The sequence below is a fragment of the Microcebus murinus genome, chromosome 5 (genome assembly GCF_040939455.1).
Source record: "Microcebus murinus isolate Inina chromosome 5, M.murinus_Inina_mat1.0, whole genome shotgun sequence".
Lineage (NCBI taxonomy): Eukaryota > Metazoa > Chordata > Mammalia > Primates > Cheirogaleidae > Microcebus > Microcebus murinus.
In genome coordinates, this window is record NC_134108.1 from 68,063,289 (window position 1) to 68,084,912 (window position 21,624).

The 21,624-nt window shown below is 34.8% G+C and overlaps 1 protein-coding gene across 4 annotated transcripts in view; it reads right to left on the bottom strand.

Annotated features, from left to right (window-relative positions):
* Window positions 1–1,174: 1,174 nt before the first annotated feature.
* The window catches only part of ZNF292 (zinc finger protein 292), an 84,416-nt gene continuing 63,966 nt past the window's right edge, over window positions 1,175–21,624 (bottom strand). For all 4 annotated transcript variants that reach the window (XM_076003125.1, XM_012750917.3, XM_012750919.2 and 1 more), the window contains 3 exons: window positions 17,909–18,045; window positions 15,970–16,111; window positions 1,175–9,229 (listed from right to left, as the gene is read on the bottom strand). In XM_076003125.1, coding sequence (XP_075859240.1) covers window positions 2,087–9,229; window positions 15,970–16,111; window positions 17,909–18,045 — 7,422 coding nt within the window. In that variant the 3' untranslated portion in view covers window positions 1,175–2,086. The remainder of the gene's footprint in view (window positions 9,230–15,969; window positions 16,112–17,908; window positions 18,046–21,624) is intronic.

Here is a 21,624-nt window from a genome sequence, read left to right on the forward strand (position 1 = left end):
GAAAAGCTCCAATATTTTCACTCAGCAGTGGCTCATCACTATAATGATCAGAAATAAACCTACTTGGTACTGAACTACATTGGGCAGTTTTGCCAAATGCCCACTTTAAGAGTTAGGTCAGCTTCTAAGAAAACTGTACGGAAACATTCAGTTGTTAACAAAAATTTAATATTAAAATTATTCAAAGTTATTTAAATTATTGTTAACTTAGGAAAAAAAACCCATGTATTAATCACCCATAAAAACAACTTTTATTTTAATAAATAACAGTGGGCTCACCAAAGGGTAGGGATTTTAATGTGTCAAGTTTTATGCATATTGGTAATAAACCTTAAGGAGGTAAAGCCAACTATTCAATAAAACCCAAAGGCCCTAAAAATAAAACTATAATACTTTAATAAAACTTAAAAAAATATTTTCCAAAAGAAAATAGTTCACTCCTTGACCATGCTTATTTATTCAGAGTACCAGCGATTTCAGTTAAGTGCTTCATTTTTCCTGCAAATCTGATGTTTCACAGGGAATATACACATTTTCATATCATCACAATATCATCAATGTCTCAGGCCAATAATATTGTGAACGCAACTATTTTATAACAAACACAAAGTAAAAAAAACAATGCTACTATTTATGGCAAACAGAAACAAAAGTAAAATATTGAAAGGATGTTTCCTTTTGTTTCCAGTACTGATTTTAGTTGGACTTTAAATGAAGGTCATTAACTCTCCTGAAATGACCTCTACTTCTGGGCATGAATCCACAGTATAAATATTGTGACTAAAACTAAACTATAAGAGCTAACCATATATGGAATAATAAAAAAAATCAGTTATAACAACTAATACTGCTCTTAAAGACCAATCTAATGAAAATAGTATCATTAGATATGGTGAGAAAATACAGACAAATCTGTACAATCTAACATCTATAAACAGTAAAATCAAAACATCCAACTTCCTTATAGAAAGTGTTTCATCTATGTAATTATAAATGTTAAGGACTCTTGTATTTTATAAACACAAGATGGGCTCACTTTGATGATATTAATTTTAAGATTTATAAAAATGTTTAAAAAAATCTTTCCACAAAACTTTATACAGTTTAAAGCTATACACCAATCTATAAATCTCAGAAAATGGGGGGAAAAAAAACCTTTATAAGATCACATGTATAAAACAAGAAATGAAATGTGATTTTATTTAAGGCAATACTGGGCTACTTCACAAATCACCACCTCAAATATTTACACTGCTCCACACTACTAGTTTCTATCACATTCACAAAGGATTTTTTTTTAATACCAAATGTTTAAAATCTTCAATGTAGTAAATTCTTTATTCACATTTCCGTTATATTTCATGGACTCATAACTATCCAATTAGAAGCAATGAAAAAAAACCTGTAGCTATAGGAAACTGCTAGAGAATCTGCTTTAATTTCTCATAAATACCACCCAAAAATACTGGATGGCAAATTTACAAAGCAAAGTGTTGATATAATGTGCATACTTTGTGAAAAGTAATCTTGAGATCATCTTGTAAATAAATGTTTCATGTAAAAATCAATGAAATATGGCAGAGCTGCTAGTTTTAGTTCAAAAAGTTCTTAATTTAAAATAATAAAAGAACAGTTTTAAAAACTTGATCACTTAGTTAAAAATTAAAATTTCAAATATAAATGTGTCATTTAATAGTTTAGACTTACAGACCGCTGGTGGCAGCAAAATGATTTACAATAATAAATATATACAAAAAAGGTATCTACAAAGAGTACTGTTATACATGAGCAGTGACCATCACACAGATAATTCAGTTTAGTTCATGAAAAGGGCAGCTGGGTGATAGAAATTTGAGGTTTAGCTCAATATTTACAATAAATGAAGTATTGATTCTGTTCCTCAAGTCCCATAGGGATAAAAAAAAGTTTTACATGACAAATGTCATGGTTTTTTTTTTTTTTTCTTTTTTGGCCAGGTTAATTCATGTCAGCAACAACAACAAAAAAATGAGTTTCACAATTCTAGCATGCTTGATAGCTTCCTATTTAAAATAAAACTATAAATGTGTTTATAGTACATTAATTATTAGTACTGTCCTCTGCCTGTGGCTTTACCTACACTGATTTCTCTCATAACAGACATATCTGGGTCATTTGCACGTACTTCAAGTTTTTTCAGACTGACGGTAGGTTTCATTTCCTGAAGTTGCTTTAAGACAAGCTCAGTGCAATCTTTAAGATTCTTGTCTAAAACAATTTTTACATTACCACTGCACTGAAGCTGTGATGGATTGGCAAACTGTACAAATGTTTCACTTTCTTTACAAGAACATATATGATTTCCACTAGTCACAGCAGTCTTGTCCATATTTTTTCTTGAATTTGAATGGGATCCTTTTTTGGTAGCACTATTTGGATGGTCTTTGTCAGTACCTTTCTTCTGCTTCACTGCAGACTCCTCAAGAAACTTCAGAAATGATACTTCAAATCCCATTGGTTTAAATGAGCTCCAGTCAAAAGATGCAGGATGCTCCTCAGTGGTTTGAATTGCAACAGCAGTTTCTTCTTCTTTACGCATGCTACTTAACTCAACTGCTGATGCTGGTTCAGCTTTTTCAGCTTTCCTTTTTTTATTTTGTGAGACATTTTTTTCTTTATTAACTCTCTTCAAATTACTTGCTTTCTGTCTTTCTGGCTGGCAGGGGTTATTTTCCTGAAAATCATTGTTTATATTTGAAGAGGTATTAGCTTGGGTCTCCACACCTGTGCTATCTTCATTTATTAATTTTGTAATAAATAATTCTGTTAGCTCATCCATTTCATCCTTTTCATTTTTTTGAACTTCCTTCTGTGCAACTGTAGTTGTTCTTGAGTTATCATTGCACTCGGATACACATGTATCAGAATCTTTCACATCACTCTTATCACTTTCTTGCTCAGAAGTTTCCTTTACTTGTGAGTTGCAACACCGTTTGAAGACAATAAGAAGATTTCGGTGTTGTGCTGTAAATGCCTTAGATAATTTATGACACTTATAGTGTCTAATTATGTTGCTTTCACTTGTAACAACTGAAGTACATCCCTTTATCATACATGGATACTGGGTTACAAATTTGCTTGTACACTCAGACAAGGCATCATTTCTAGCCTTTATAGAATATACATGCTTTCCACGTTTCAGAGAATAAGGCTTATTTTCTTCAATCTGCTCAATCTTTGCATTCTTATTTTCTAAATTATTTTTTTTCTTTCGTTTGGTCTTAGGCATTTTTATTCCTTCCTTTCCACATCTGCTGTGTTTTGTGCCCCGATGTTTAGCCTTTGATTTTTCTTGGTTTGCCTTGCTTGATATATTTTCCTGGCCAGGTGTTAACCTTCTTGGCCGAATCAAATGAGCTTTATGTTTATCATTATGTTTATTAAAGATATGTCGGAGGAGATTAGACCGAGTTGCATATATACGGTCACAGCCTTCACAATCACACTTATATATGCCATCTTCTTCTGTTTTACTTGCCTTTATCCCAATTCCATGGTCTGCCTCTAGATGAACAACATAGTTCAAATATGTAGTAAATGAAGATTTGCACTCTAACTGGTCACATGGAAATTTCCCAACATCCACTGAAGCAGTCATACTTTCAATTTCCTCAGGAGTCATTTCATGAAGTTTCATGTAGTGTTGTATTAGGCCAGTAATTGCCTGGAAAATTCGAGAACAGTCACTCACCTGACATCGAAATTCTTTCATAGTTTGTTTAGTTTCAATTTCTTCACTTTCTTTACCAGCTTCACTTTCCTCTTCAACCTCTGCAGAAAATGCAGGTAGATCTGATTTGTGTACAGCCTGGTAATGAAGAATCAAATTTTGCTGTATTGTAAAGGCAGCAAAACACCCCTGGTGAACACATCGATAAGGTCTGTAGGGGCTGTACCTTGTTGGAAACTCAAGGGATTGGGAAACTGGCTTCTTTCGTTTTTTCTCCTCCTTTTCTTTTTTATGTCTCCTAATTTTTCGCCCTTTGGTTTGTATGTTTGTGAGAGAATTTGTATTATATTGTACTGAAGTAACTGTAATCACCTGTGAAGAACTTTCTGTTTTTTCAGGACTTTTTTTTTCTGTAAGTTGTTTTTCTGGGATCACTGCTACATTATTGAGGGCATTTTGTATCTCTGCTCCCAATTGCAAAGCAGGCTGGGATTCTCTTTTATTTTCCTCTGACATAGCTAGCTGTTTTTTCACTTGTGTGATTCTTGGGGCTGACAAATTTTCACTTTGAGATTTTCTTCCATAAGGCCTTTTTATTTTTAACTTCACCATTTCTTCAGTTGTAAAATGATGTACCAACTGACAGTGTGCCCGGAGATTTGAATTTCGTGTAAATGTTTTTGTACACGTAGGTACTACACACTTAAACGGTGCAAATTTCAACTGATTCTTCTTAATTTCAAGAATCATCTCTGGAGTATATTGATGAATTTTACCATAGTGCTTAAACAGTGCATCCTTTGTCATAGCACTGTAGTTACAGCCTTGGTTTTGACACACAAAGGGTTTATTAACTTTATCACTAAACTGAATGTTTATCAGTTCAGAAACTGGTTGAACAACTGTGACGTTTGGAATTGACTTAACAGGGGTAGGAGTCAGTGTCACAGATGTATTTATTAGTACACATTGGGATGCTGGTGCAGATAGGTCATTTTCTAATTTCAATTTCTGTAAGCCTTCTAAAATTTCCTGTATTTGATCCTCCTTATGTAATACTTCAGGCTGAGGAATGTTACCTTTTGTTGGCATTACACTTATGAAGGAGGAAAACTGAGAAGAATCAGGTAATTTGTTATTTTGTACAGTGTTTACCGAAGGAAGCTGAATGTTATAATTTAATTGTGCATTCTGTGATGTTTCACCAGCACCCTGAGATCCACTCTTTACCTCAAGTATTTGAGAATTCATAGCAGTTTTAATAATTTCAAGAGTCTTTTCAAAGTTTTGTATAACATTGTCTTCAGAAATCTGCAAATCAGAATTTACTGAAGTTGTGCATGAATTTAAAGCCATCATTTGAGAATCACCATTTTCAGTTTTTAATGTTAAAGGAGCTAACACTGTATGAGCCTCAAGATTGGTTTTGAAGTTTCCTTTTACATCAGTCATAAATAACTGATTGTCAACACTATTTAATTTCTGTGTTAGGTTTTCCACCAAACCCTGAGGTTCACAACTTGGAATTATGTTTGAATGAAGGTTAGTAGCTGGGATCTCAATACTCTTTGCTATGAGTCCCACTGTTGTTAAGTCACCTGTTACCAAGTTTGGGGAAGCATTAGGTGCAATTAGTGAAGGTGCAACTTTCTTTCTTCTCTTAGAAGCACTGTTGCCTTTTTTACCTAAATGACTGGATCTTGTGTTCTGAGGACCACTTATAACTGAAACACGTGAACTGTTACTGGTAAAATTTTGCGATGGTCCACTAGAATTAGGGAATGAACTAGAGCACAAACCATTTTCAACAGTCTTCAGTAGTAAGTCATTTGTTGGGAAAACAGGCAAACTGCTACATTCCTCAACGGAAGAAGTTTTGGAGTTTGGTGTCCTATTCTGGTTTGTCAGCAGGGTGTTTGGGTGGCATACAGTCTGCAACAGGGGTGGCACAGCTGGATTTGGCATCACTGTTGCGTTTACTTGTGCTGCATCTGAGACACAACCTGTTGGAACATGAGAAAGCATTTCATTGCCCTCAAATGTACTGGGAATGCCAGCAGTTTCCAAGGCCTGCTTAATAATTTCACTTCCTTCTTGACTAACACTGGTATTAAAGTTAGTCACACGAGGAAATGTATTTGGTAAAAATGTTGAGCGATTTTCAGCAGCAAGAAGCTGTAGGAATGACGGATCTTTAAAACATGCTTCTGGATTGAAGGTAGATTGTTGTGGCTGCTGCAGATTTACTGCATTTGTGGAGAGAATCATGCTGGCAAGAAGAGAAGGCTGTCCATTACTCTGTAGAAGTTCTTGAGCAATTTCTGCTCCATCCAGTGGTTTACAATAAGATCGCTTAGATAAGTGTCCACCCAGCGATCTGGGATTAGTAAAAGCTCTGTAACACCTGCTACAGATAAATTTCCCGTCTCTGATAATTGCAGGCCACTTAGCCCTTTTGTTGTGCTTGGGTTTTCTCTCCTTCCCATTTGGGCCCCGCCCACGCTCTTTTTTAACTTTTTCAGGCGCAGACTGTTGGGCATTGGTGCTACTGAAGTCATCTGCAACATTCACTTGTGAAGGAAAAACTGCATTCTCACCATTACCTCCCTTTAGAAAGGAGGAATTAGTGTTTCCTTCAATCTGTGAGGAATAATGATTTGTATTATTTTCCAGTTGGGAAAAAACAGAATTAGTCCCACTATCTGCTGGTGAAGGGAAAAGAGACATTGAATTATTTTCTGCAGGTAAAGGAAGGAAAGGATCTGAGCCGCTGTCAATATTCAAAGGCAAAACTGTTTTGGTTAGATCTTCCATTTGTGCTGGCAAGGTAGTATTAGATAAATTTTCCATTTGGGAACATAACATACCACCTTGTTCATTTTTATCCTGAGAAGTTATATTTGGATTTATGACACTTTCCATTGAGGGCAACAATGGAGTTGACACACTTGCTAAATGAGCTGGAAAAATGGGAGGTGAGACATGCTGCAACTGGGCTGAACAAGTAGGATTCCCATTGGCTTTGGTCTGTGGTGTAAAAAATGCATTAGAGCTGCTCATCTGTGATGGCAAAAAATAAACAAACTTTCCATTATTTGGTGTATTTAAGCTGTTAGATTTCTGACCTTTTTTACTTTTGCGCTGCATTTTAAATGCAGCATACTGGTCAGGGTGTGCTGTCTTCATGTGTTTTCCAATACTTTGTGAAGAATTGTAGGTTCGAGTACATCCCTCAACCTGGCAGCTGAATTTCTGAACTGGAGCTTTTGGAGGCACTGATGGAGTTCCTAATGAACTACTTAGGTTGGGCTGTGGTGGAACAAATGTGATACTTTCTAATGTCTTAAGAGGTAAATTATAAAGATTGGATGATGTTTTAACATTACTTCCACATTCAAACTTGGAAGTTGGTAAATTGTTTTGAAATCCTGCCTGACTTTGCACAGAAAAGGTCATCAGGTTGTTCACTTGTCTTTCTAAGTTTTGTGGTGTAAGGTCACCTATTTTGAGGGTTTCTGAATTTACTAAAGAATTCTGAGTAATCTGGGCTTCATTAAAACAATCCTGTTCTTTCCTCTCTTGGAAACCTGGATGACATAAATCATTACAAGTATCTTCAATTGGTGTATGTAAGTTTGTGACCAGTGATTCACCACCACCTTCCACAGTTGAATTTTCTTGCTTTCCAAAGTTATCCTCGATCCCCTGATTCAGAGACACCTTAATGGACACAGCTACTTCACTGGCCTGAAGCAGAGGCGTAGCAGCAGAGTTTTCCAAACCATTTGACAATGGTCCATTAGCTTGCCTGAGCTCAGAGGCAGAAATCTGGTCTTGTTTGGTCACAGGTGATTCTGCTTTGCTTTTATCCCAGGCATCACTTCTATCTGTTGGTAAGCTGTTGTCAATGTTGTTTTCTGAAGGAATCACAGACCTTTCTTGCTCAGCATTCTCTGCTGTGTTCTGATTCACTTCAGAAGGCTGAACAGAATCTCCAGATGAATTAAGTTGGTCTTTAGGAGGCAGTACTTTTTCAGGAGGGGTATTATGATCATCCAAATGCTTTTCCAGCTCATTCTGAGAACGATAAACTTTACCACAAGCTGTGAACTTACAAGTGTAGGTATTATAATGTTGTGCTTCATGATCATATAGTAAATAAGCTTCTGAAAAAATCCTGCCACATTTAGGAAACATACATTTTGCTCTAAAGACTTGATGTTCCTTTCGGTGGGTTAAAAGCTCTGCATAACTATTAAAACCAGCCTTACATTTCATCTGTATACAGATATATGGTTTACTTCCACAGTGCATTTGTAAGTGATCATTAAGATGAGTAACACTCACAAAATGCCTCCTACAGTACTGGCAAATAACTTTTTTGCTCTGCATTTCAAGAAAGCGCTTGGCATCTTCATTATCTTTGTGCCCCTTTACATGAGCAATTAAATTTTTAAAGTACTTAAAGCCCTTTTTACAAAAAGTTACAGGGCAATTAAATTCATTAACAGGTACTGGTTTCTGGACTGGAATCACTTCTGGCTCATAGGATTTATCTTTGTCATCATTCTCATCATCTGAACCATCATTATCATTAAACACTATGAAATCCGTTGAATACAGACTATTCTTTTTTATAGGCCGTTGTTCCTGCTTAGCCACAGTATTAGTCTTCTGATTTTCACTGGTAGTTGTTATCTTAGGAGGCCTTCCCAATCTTCTTAATGGTTTCATAGCTGCTAGTCTTTCTTTACTAGATTGTTTAACATGCAACGTGACATGAGGGACAAAAGTTTCTTTAGAATTAAAGTTTTTTGCACATATGGGGCAACTGTAAATTCCATCTTTGTAATGTTTCTGAGCATGTCGTACTATTCTGTGACCAAGGAATTCTTTGTCACACAGCACACAATACTGCATGTAGGCTTGCCAATTCCTAAATCTAGCAGATATAAATCCCCTCTCTCTTAATTGTTTTATCTCTCTCTTCTTCTGCTTTTCATCACCAATGTCTTTAAGAAGGCCAGAATTAGCACCAACTCCACCAGAAAGCCCATTCACAGAAGTTTCTTTACTCTCTTCCTGGTAGTCTACTACTTTCTCATATACTTCACTGTCATTTAGTTCATCTATTGAAGATACAATGGATGCTTCTTCTCCCATTAATGCAAGACATTGTCGTTTTAAGGTTTTCCAATCCCAGAATTCTGGATCAAAGGGCCATTGAGTTTTCAATACAAGTAAGAGCTCACAGCGTAGAGAATTTGGTATTGGAAGATTTTCTTCATCGTATTTCTGGTCTGGCTGGTTATACAACATTTCCACAGCATAATATGCATCAACTGTAGGCTCTATAAGAAATTCACTCAGTTGACAAGCACGTTTAACTTCTAGATCATCAGGCAACAAACATGAAATGGTCTTGCAAATAGATATTTTCACTTCAGTATTTTCTGTAGACTCCAAGCGAAGAGCTTTTACACATAGTTCTATACAGGTAGCAAGTCCAGCCCCTTCAGTCTGTGAAAAAGCAAATAGGAAATGTTAACAGCATCTACACTAATTTATTTGCGATTTTAGTTTTTAAGATTGAAGTACGTTTTTCTAAAATATTGCAGTTGCAACATATGAAAAGGTTCCCCTTCTAAAGCAATGCAGCTCTGTGTGTGTGTGTAAAATGAACTGCATATCATAGGAGAAAAAGCATCAGTACCGGAAGAAGCTAACATAATATCTGGGTATGAAATCACCTAAGAGCTAGGCAAACTTGGAAGTTATTTAATTTCTCTGACCTTTCATATCCCATTTATAAAACAAGAGGTCAAAATGCAGTTGAACTTCCTAAAATTGCTACATTGAGGGAGATTAAGTATTTAAAGTACCTGGTATAAAGTCCAACACATAGTAAGTGTTCAATAAATGTCATCTTTATCATAAATCTTCCTTCCTAAGTTTATATTTGCAATCTTTTTGAAAACCCTCCTGATCTAATTACAACACTGAGAATGTCCCCATATTTCCTGCTTATTAGTAATGAAATAAGGATTTCATTTATAATAAAATAAGGTATTGATCCCTAATAGTTGGGATTCTACTGCCATCATAAAAATGAATGCCAATCACCTACCTCATGGCACCAGCCTAAGAATTAGAAGGAGATAGAACCCAATAAATGTTTTCTTTTGAATTAGCATCTTGAACTATTATTATATTGCAGTAATGAAGGTAAGAGTCAGTTGAAAGATCTAAGGCATGAAGAGACAGAAAAAGGATTTAAAGACTAGAAAGGAACAATGATATACGAGAAATAAGCCAGCCACAGAAGGTGGCCACATTCATTTGAATGGAACATGTGTGATATAGGATAAAAAGGAAAGAAAGAAAAGAAGTAAAGAGAGCTGATAGGGTCTGTATTTTGATAGGTCAAGAGGAAAACAAAATATTTTACTAAAACAGAAGTTTAGACTTGTGGGGCAAAAGGAGAATAAGGAAAGGAGGCTGGGATACCGAACTGGCCTTGATTTGAGGAAAAGCGAGGGCACAAAGACCAAGAAGAAAATGAACAAGAAAAATAGATACAAAGAGACCTACTTTAAAAATGACAGGGAAGACAAGACGACTGGGAAAAAGGGGATTGTATGGACATTTCTAGCTTTCACATAAACTTGTGTAATTACTTAATGCTCTTCTGAGATAGATGTGAGCTATAAAATTTTACAGTAAAACATCTGCATCTCTGTTACATGCCTTGAGGGCTGCTAATATTGAACAATTAGGCCACTCCTCTGCTATAATATGCAAGAAAAAAAATACACATGGTCAGTGAAACTGCACACTAAATAGAAAAAGACAAAGTTAAGTTTTGAAGGAATCAAAGTCAAGTCAACCATAAAGATAATCTAAGGCAAAATATTGTCAAAGGTTTGGTATGTACATGGTGAAAATTCTGAAAAGGGCTGATTATTTAGAAAATTCAGGAAATGATGAAGAAAAGAAATGAATATAAGAAGGAATTCAGAGTTCGATGAAGGATATGTCTTGGGAAAAATGACTATTTTATGTCACTGAATGTCAAGCCTTTTCTCCAGAAATGGCAAAAGCTGGTTCAAAAATTCTAGTTATTGCTTATAAAACACAACTAAATTTACTTGAAAGGGGGAACTCCACTGACATTCTATTCTAATCCAGTCTGTGAATGAATTCAAAGGTTCATTTCAACTCATTAAGGGCAAATAACTTTAATACATTTGTTTTAAAAACATCTTAATGGGCACTTTGAATCATGGTGTGATGCAGGAGTAGGTGGTGGGATCTCCTTCTGCCTGATTAGCCCTTTCTTGCTCTTGTTTGAGCTTCAGCTGAATTCAAAAAGGTCCCGGTGTGCTGTATTCACCAACACCTGAAATCCAGGATGACCAGACATGGATGTGTGGATGCAAACACCGCTGTGTACGGCACAGCCATCCTAGAGTACCTCACCTCGGAGGTATGTGAACTGGCAGGAAGTGCATCAAAAGATTTAAAGGTGAAGTGTATTACCCTTTGTCATGTGCAACTTGCTATTTGTAGAGATGAAGAATTGGACTCTGTCATCAAGGCTACAATTGCTGGTGGTGGTGTCATTCCACACATTCACAAATCTCTGATTGGAAAAAAGGGACAACAGAAGACTGTCTAAAGGATGCCTGGATTCGTTATTACCTCAGGACTCTAAATACTCTAACAGCCGCCCAGTGTTGGTGATTCCAGCGGACTGTATCTCTGTGAAAAACAAAATTTTGCCTTTTTGTAATTTTATTAGAGAAGTTGGAAGTTTAATTAGCTTTCCGACCAAATTTCTGCCTTGGAGCCTTAGCCATATTTGAAGTGTTACTGTGGCTTCAAAGTAGCTATTGATTCTAAAGTAGTGAGTTTTGGTTGCATTGACTGTTTATAAAAATAACTGTTTGGATTTTAATTGTGATGTGGAAGTTACAGTAACAAACATTTGGTTTTGTGCAGATATTATTTCCACTCAGGTGGATAAGCTCAATAAAGATCATATCCCCACCCCCACACATACAAAAAAACAAAAAAATACCTTAATGTTATAATTAAATCTGAAACCTTAACAAATAATGCCAACAAAAGACACTATGTCAAAATTTTTATTCATCTGAGTTTTCATTTGTGTATACTTGAAAATTAAGTTAATAGGCAATATTCAAATCATAAACTGGTTATATGATAAGTATGTTTTAAAGTTAAGTGAGTTCACAATTTTCCACAAATACAAATGTGATTAAACAAGTGATTAGCCCATAAAAATCTACTTAATTCCTAACATCAGTTACTAAGTACTGACAGCACCAGCTTGAATTTATGAGTCACAAGAGCAAGAAAGCTAAGTGATATGAATTCAGAGGAGGAACAGAGACTCAACCCCCTTTCTGGCACTAGAAGAGCACCAGGAAAGCTTTGGGGAAAGGAAAGGTTTGTCTTTTGTACTCTCTTCTCATAGCCTTTTCTACTCATTTCTTCTGGCTGCCTAGTATCCTTGACATACAACTAACCAGCGCTTTCATGTTGATTTTAGTTCCCCATGTGATTTCCAATTCAGCTTTCTCCTATACTCATAGCATTATGCCTCACCCTGCTTTAAAATTCTTTAAATGGCTACCTATATATTTCAGAATTAAATATAAACTTCTTAGCATGGAATAAAAAGGACCTTCACAATCCGACCTTTGTCTCATCTGTTCTAGTCTGTTTTTAATCTTTCCCTCTACCCAAACAGAAAACTGACCCACTTGTAGTTCCCCCAAATATCCTATTCTCTCATTTGTCTTGCTACTACTTTATATGTTTTTTCTCTCCCCTCTTTGGCCAGTACTAACTGAATAACAAAACAGACACGTACATTAGATGGTCCACTTCTTTTATTCACTCAGCACTTACTTTATACCAGGCACTGTGCTAAGCAATGTGCTCTCACAGGAGTTTCAACATTCCACTCTAATAGAGACCCATATTAATATTACAATTGTTTGTGTATCTCCATCAAAAGCCTATAAAATCCTTAAGGCCTGGGCTGTATTTTGCAACTCTTTACTAGGGGTCTTGGAAAGAGTATACTATAAGAATAAAAAGATGCACCAAGCTATTTGCTCCCATTCTTTTGCAGTTATCAATACAAATTTAAGAAGAAATTATAGTTGTCCCTTGGAATTGATGGGGCAAAATGGTTCCAGGACCGTGCAGATACCAAAATCTGTGGATGCTTGAATCCCTTGTACAAAATGGCAGAGTACTTCCATATAACCTATGCACATCCTCTCGATTACTTGTAATACCTAATACTATCCCTACACATCATTTCATTTGCGTAGATTCAACGTAATACTCAGCTTGCAGCAAATTCAAATTTTGCTTTTTGGAACTTTGTAGTATTTTTCTCCCCAAATATTTTTGATGTACAGTTTGTTGAATCCATAGATGTGGAACCCATGGATATGAGGGTCCAACTGTATTTTGAATTAATATGAGAATGGCTGGCTGATAGTCTTTAACTCCTTGAGTTTTGAAAAAAGAGGGCTACCAATTAATCCAAATCACTAACTTTCACCTGGAAAGTGAAGAGAGTTACACTAGAACCTAGTCACTATAGCTTAACTTTAAAGTCTCTTCCTAAAACAATAATAACCTATGACTCTAGTTTTAAGACAAAACATTCTCTGCTTGTTAGATTTCAGAAAGTAAAAGACACACGAATAAAATTTCATGCAATGAGAAATAAGATTTTGGAGGCAAAGAGCAACTAACATGATGCATATTATTCCTGCCAAGAAATCTGCTGCCCTGGCCAACTTCACCAAGCTATTTATACCTTTAACTGCTTTTTAAATGTACTTTAGCTCTGGACCCACAGCTTCTTTAGAGAGTGTTAGCCAACAAAACTATTTGTGATCATGGGAATGTTCTGTATCTGTACTGTGCAATAGGGCATCCATTAGCTACATGGAGCTATTGAGCACCTAAAATGGGCTACCATGACTGACAGTGCAGCTCTTGTGCAAGTTTTTTCCCCCCTCTCCAACATGGCCTCTTAACAAGTGGGGAGTAAGATTGAAACAGGATGGTCACTTTTACCTAACTTCCTCAATTCAATTCATTAAATAATGAAACCCAAAGAGGTTAAGGTCAGTAGTGAGTCAAGATTTATACCCAGTTTGTCTGGCTTCTAGTTACAGGTTTCTTCCAATATGTCATGCTGCTTTTTAAATTAGAATTAAGCAGAGGCACAGCCTATATTTTAAAATTGCACAATAGTTTCCTAAGAAACTTATTATTGTATCTTTTCAGTTTATTTTTTGAACCATGGCAGCAAAATATATAAAATGGAAAATCAGGATGAGTTAACAAGGTTGATATAGGAAAAACTGGAAAGCAGAAGGATTCATATTCCTGTTCTTTACTCCTAAAATTGAAGAGAAATTACTTCGGGAGAGAAAAATGGACATACACCTAAGACTTACTGACCAACTACAGATTTTAAGAGGTACTTATAAAGGGAGATGGGGGAGTATCTTTTGATCCTCCTTTCAAAAAATATATATTAATTTAAACATCTGTCATGCTGCATCCCAATTTTTAGGTTTTGTGCAACAGTAGCACCTTTGGAAGGTGTCTTTCTTTCTTCTGTGTAAATTTAAATGGAAACCAACTGCATTCCTATAAGAGTTAATATAAGAAAATCAGTAACTTTTAGAAAACTTGCATTCTGATTTACTTAGTTAAGTGAAAGCACTTTTGAAACCTGTGTCAATTCCTTCTTCAGTGTGTCTAATGTACATAATCCATCTGTTAAGTTTTTCATTTCAATGACTACGTTTTTTAATTTCCAAAAGTTCTTTTGACTTTTTAAAATCTGCTTAGTCATTTTGACAGTGCCTTTCTTTCATAACCTTTAATTTCTTATTTTATGCCTTTAAATACATATATTTTATAGATTTATCCATATTATTTAAAATATTAGGCAACAAATTCTACTGTTCTTTGCTGAAATTCACTCACTTTAGATTGTTTCATAACCTTTATAAATCTTGATGGTTAACTCACTTATGCCTTTAAATATATATAATTTATAGTTTTTAGGCTTGTATGCTTATGTTCTTTCTATATGCTAAAATTCCCTCATGGCAGACTGTTGCATGTTTTGTAAATCTTGATGGTGAACTCATATTAAGCAGGGCTTTATAAGAATCTTGTGTTGACAGTACGTCCCTCCTAAAGAAGTTTTGTATTTGCTTCTGTAGGTATACCAGGTATTATCAGCCCAGTACTCCATCCTCACTTTCTTAAAAATTACTTACTTGGCATGGGGATTCCTGGATTACATAGCTAGAATAAATGTGGCCCCCAAATCTGTGTGAGGGTAGACCCATAGTTATAACTTCTTAAAGGAAAGGTTTTCCTCCTCTGACCCAGAGTTCAATTGGACATACATAAGGTTCCCTATTATCCATCTGTATTAAAGAGTAGTATTTTTTTAGTCTACGTTTTCAATAAAATTCCAGTACTTCACAGGCCACAGCTGTGTGTGTGTTGAGGGGAGTGTTCAGATCTAACTCCTCAAATTGAGATAGCTCAAGATTTTATGACCTATTTCCATATAGCTATCTCCTATCCCTGTGTGCATATTAAAACTCAAACTACTTAGTTACTACCAAGTAACAACATATCAAATCCCCACAAGGCTAGATAAGGCCCAACATCAGTTCCAGCTTTCTGCTCCAATTTTTAGGTTCGTCTTCATTTGGAGCCCTAGGAATTTCCCTAATATTCTTGCAATCTCAGCTACTATACATTTAAAAAGATGTTTGCTTTGTTTTATCAAGTATTTGTGGTTGTTTTATAGATAATGTAATCTGCCCTAGTGCTAGCAAAGGAATCTATCTCTATATTCCTCTTTATACTTTCTAAATGTCTACAGTCAAATTGACATAGTAGTATAACCCTTACGAGCAAAAGAGAAGAATGATATAATGTAAGTATTATGTATTTTACTTTTCTTCTGGCTAAGAGAAAGCCCCAGGACCTCACTTGCATTTTTAAGTTTTTCTGTATTGAATGTCTTAAGGGCTAATAAAAAAATGTACGAAGCACTAAATGAAGTTTAAAAAAAAACCACTAAAAGAGATGCCAAAATAAGAAAAGTTAAAATCTTTTATTACAGATAATTTATACATGTTAAATTTAAAAAATACTTTTATTATTCTTACCTCTGAATTAATAACTTTAATCAGGAAGAAAATGTGATAAACTGTCTTCGTCAACAAAGACAGCTGACGACACCTCTCTAGGTATACTTGTACAGATGGTTCTACTCTTTGCTGTAATTTACTCCAAAAGAGAGTGAGTTCCCTAAAAAAAGAAAAGGTTTAGAAGATAAGTTAGAGTAGTACTGTAATAATCATGGACCATCGAAGTCTGGTCATTACATTTAAAATTAAAAACAGTTTTAGATTCCAATTATACATGTGCAATTAAGTTTAAATACAAGAAAACAGACCCAGATTTTCTAACGACCAAATAAAATAAGAATATGATCTATCATTTTATTAATTTTTTTCAATCCCAGACAGAAAAGTACTACCTTTTACTAGGAAAGCACCTAACATTTAAGCAAGTTAATACAAATGGGAACTGTGAGCCACATATGAACTTTATGTAATAAGAAAGCTCAAGATGTGTTATGTGTGTATGTATAAATATATACATATACATACACACACAGATGGCAGACATCAATGGCATAATGATTTTCTAAAAGCATTTACAATGACCAATATGTTTATTATTAGATGAATATAAGAACCAATGATGACACAGAAGAAAGAAACCAATCTGTGCCATAGCAGGGAAATAATACAAAAAATTCTGAAAAGTAAAATTAACTTCAAAATTTATTTCAAATGGAATAACATTTTTTCATAAAAAAATTCTACTAAAGTGGTGAATTTTCCTCTTTTACTTATCATCCTATTTCTATTCTATTCTCCATGATTAATTCCCACATAAATCTTCCTTGCTTCAACTTTTTCCACCAAGTGTTCTCAACACACGACTCATCTATTAATTAATACTTCTTCAGTTTCCACTCCTAGGAACTCTTTTCACCATCTACTTGAATAACTTGCTCATTCACTGGATTTTAACCTTATGTACTGATGACTTCAAAGTCTGTTTCTTCAGTCTAAACAACTTTCACCTCTCTAGTTCTTTGTAAGACTTCTCTACTTTGATCTCTTCTGAAACCAGAAACCTAATGCATGAAAAAAGACGACTGCCATTCTTCCCAGTTCCCTGTCTTCCTAATTTAATGCATTATTACTGACCCTATTAGCCTCTACTTTTTCCCATCTTCACGACTGCTATCTTCAGCATTCTTTCACCTATTCTACATCCATAAGGTAGCCTTTGTAACTTCCCAGTTGGACTACATACTGGCTTTCCAGTTGATTTTCTGTCTCAACTCTGTACTGCCACTTGCTTGCCCAACTCTGCCCTCACCAATGAGTGAGTCCCCAATAAATTCTCAACTGCTTATCTCTAACAGTGTTTCTTAAACATAAATTTCTAGGTTGTCCTTCTCAACAGCTTATCATACATTGATTTTAGCATTAAAATTCAGACTTTGGTGCCTTTTAAAAAACCAATCAATACGCTAATTTCTTAGTCATCACTGATTTTTATGCTATATCATACCTAGAAAATCTACCGTCCTCAATAATTTTATTTATTTTCCCTTTAGAATTTTTCTGTCTTTCATATCAATCTTTCTGTACTTTAAAAGCTTTTTGCTTTAAGGACCCCACAATCATAGCTGTTGAAACATATGTTGAATCATAGCTGTTTACATATCTGAAAATAATTTTATGGTAGCAGTAGATAAAATAAAACTTTCTTTTATCTTCTGACATTTAAATATTTCCTGACCAAATGATCATTACTGGTATGCTTGCTTACAAATTGTGTGGTCCTTAAAGCAAAAAGCTTTTAAAGTTTTAACTCACTGATGTAATATCTGAAAATAAATAAGCCTTTTGTCTTGGTAAGACTTAAAAGGATTTTTAAAAATGTTCCTAAACTATGAATTCTCACAACCCGTTTTGTATTCTCATTTAACAAATTTTTCTTTAAAAAAGAAAATCAACTCACCAAGCGCAGTACATATCTCCTTGTTGGAGCTGACGTGACAAAAATGCAGTACATAAAACAAGAGCACTTTTTTCATCACCCTCAGATTCTAAGTTACAGATCATTTCTAATGCATCTTTGCAATCAACTTCTGAAATCTATAGAAAAAGGAAAAATATGCCATAAAATGGTCTTGTGACAAATACAATAATATACTTTAAAATTTTTCATTAAATATTTACAGATCATTTTCATCAATAAAATGTCATTAATTCATATACTATCAAAGTCATAATTTGTCATTACAGGGACAAAGACTGGCTGTAGTTTAAAAAAATAATCTTTCTTCATAGCCAGTAGAAATTAATGTAGTAATTCTGAGAGAATATTAAAGTAACATGGGAGAGCAAAATATTTTCAAGAATTTACAAGTAAATAACTGATGACAATTATAAGTACCCTCTACCCATTAAACCAGATCTATGATACTGAATAAGAAAAGCTGCAGTATTTTTATTCTTTTTTCCTTTTAGCCACTGATTTAAAGAAGCAATAGAATCAAGAGAAAGAGAGAGGTATATTGGATATAAACTAATAAACTAAGTATCTATTCATAAGGGGAAATATAATATGAAACATTTTACGTAACTATACCACCTTTAAAATCGGCTCACCTCAATTTTCTATAAATCTCCACTATTTTTACTCCATCTCAAAGCTTGCCAACAGTCATGCATGCGTACGTATAACCTAGATGAAGGCAACTTGCTTCATTTAATGATGCACTCATATCTATTACTTATTTTTTTAAATTAAAATTTACTACCTTATTACAATGATATACTATAGAAAACAAACAGAATTACCTATGATTTCTACAAGCATCTACTTTAAGACAAGGGATGTGACAAATTGCATATAATCACAAATCACCAGTATTCCACAGAATAGAAAGATTAATTACAACATGGCATAATTGACAGATGGCAAAAAGAAGAACTCAACACCCAACACAGAACATTAGCATCTATGTACCACAGAGGTGCTATGCCTAGTTCATCTTCTCTATCTCATCAAATATTGAGTAAGCAAAAGCACGCATCGGTATAAAATGTAATGTGTTTAGGACTGAACAAGTGTCTAAATGTGGAATCGGGGTACTCTTGAGGTCAGTCTCTGATAGTGAGAATAAAGGTTGTTTGGCAACAGACTCAGAGTTTCCATTTTATACATTAAATTAGGATTTCTTAGAAAACACTAAGATAAGAAAAGACCAAATTCTGTGTGTTTAACATCAATGATTTCTTAAAGGAATTATGAAGTTAGTGGTATAGTTAAGATTGAAATCTAAGTCTTGGTACTATCTGGTGTAGTGGTCCTCTGCCCATTTCTAACAAATCTTTATATAAGCAACTTCACTTAAGAAAATAAAAAAGGGCTAAAGGATTTAAAGGATATATATTTATAAAATATTTTAGAATATCTATAATATGTTAAATGTATTGTCAGACATTTTATGTGTATTATTATTGAATCTCAACTTTTCTACTAGGTATTGTCATTAACATTTTATATACAGATGCTCTCAGCTTTCAATGGGGTTATATCCTGATCAGTTTGCAGGGACGTAATCCCATTTTTAAGTGGAGAAACAAACTGAATGTGTATTGTTTTTGCATAATTGTGAAGTCAAAAAATAATAAGCTGGACTATTCTAGGTCAGGGAATGTCTGCATAATGGATATAGGGTTCAAAGAAGTTACCAAGTTACGACAGTTAAGTGGTGGAGTCACAAATCAAACCATGTCTGCCTGACATCAAAGATCTAAGCTCTTTCCATTTCATTACATTAGCTTTTATTAAAAGCTGTGTTAACTTTAAACAATTACCTTGGCATACTCATGCAGACAAACGTTAGTAAGTCAAGCCATGAGGTGTTTTCTTTTTAAATTTTTTATAAGCTGTTAATGATAACAGTAATAATAGCTACTATTTATTTATTAGTGCCAGCTTCTTCAGAAATAGCACTGCTAATCCATATAATAGCTTGCCTGGTAGATATTACTATTTCTTCTTCTTGGTGTTTTTTTTTTTTTTTTGCTGGAAATATAGCAGTACACAAGAAAGGCAAAAATTTCTTCCCTTGTGGATCTTAAATTTTAGTGGGGAAAGGCACAATACTAAGTAAAACACATATTAAGGCCGGGCGCGGTGGCTCAAGCCTGTAATCCTAGCACTCTGGGAGGCCGAGGCGGGCGGATTGCTCGAGGTCAGGAGTTCGAAACCAGCCTGAGCAAGAGCGAGACCCCGTCTCTACTATAAATAGAAAGAAATTAATTGGCCAACTAATATATATATAAAAAAAAAAAAATTAGCCGGGCGTGGTGGCGCATGCCTGTAGTCCCAGCTACTCTGGAGGCTGAGGCAGAAGGATTGCTTGAGCCCAGGAGTTTGAGGTTGCTGTGAGCTCGGCTGACGCCATGGCACTCACTCTAGCCTGTGCAACAAAGCGAGACTCTGTCTCAAAAAAAAAAAAAAAAAAAACAAACACATATTATATTGTAACAAAGCAGGTAAGTGGGATGTGGGGTGGTGAGTGGAGTTGTAATTTTAAATAGGATCCTTAGAAGAGCCTCCCTCAGAAGGTGACAGTTGAGTTAAGATACGAAACACATGAGGGAAAGGATCATGCAGCTGAAGGTAGGGAAAGGGGTCTAGGCAGAGGACACGACAAGTTCAAAAGCCCTGAATAAAGAGCATCTCTGGCAGGTTTTGGGACCTGCCAGGGGCCGGTGTGGATGGAGGAAACTGAATGAGCAAGCAGTGGAGAGGATGAGATTTGAGTGCAGTTGGGTGTGGAAGGAGAGATCTTACTATTTCTTTTTGAGAAAGAAAGCTCAGAAAGGTTAAGTTACTTGCTCAAAGTTACACATTTAGTGGCAGAATCAAGATTTCAACCCAGGTTGTAGTCTTGCTCTTTCCAGAAATCCACATGCACAAACATATTGATGCCATATATTGCTAAATATGGACTTTTACTTGTTCAGGTTTAATACAAATCTTTATTTCATAAAAATCTGATTTATTTTGAATCTCACCATTTTTGCTATTCTTCTAAAACCTAAGCCATTCTTGTTGAATGCTCATATGGCACCAAATGTGTACATTATGTGTAGGAAAGAAATTTAGTTGCCCAGTGATATTACTCTCATTAGCTTACTCTTAATATTTAAAAATATTTGTATGTGTGATCACCTATGTATATTTATTCAAATAAATACAATATACCAATCAAAATATCTGCTATCTTTAATAACACAGAAAACTTCATTTTGAGGGTAAAACTTCATTTTTACAGGCATACTAAATAAGACGATTTTTACTGTGAGCTTCAGAGCCTTCATTACCCTAATTTGCCACTAGATGGTCCTCTTGGAAAAATATAGTATTAATGAGAATGGCAGGAATAATGAAGCCATGTTTAAACTAATAAATAAACTGAAATTGAGAAGAGTAAAACAGTCATCAATGAAAAAGAATTATTTCAAAAATCCAAAGCAGCATAATTCAGAGATTACCAATATATTATATATAAAGACTATTCTCTGCTTTGAAAAATGAGCAAAAATTTAAATGCCAGAAAATTTAAAACTCAAATATTTAAAACCAATTAGATAGAACATTCTGTTTGTTAAAGAATATTATGTTGAATGCCTTTACAAAGCAGAAAAATCATT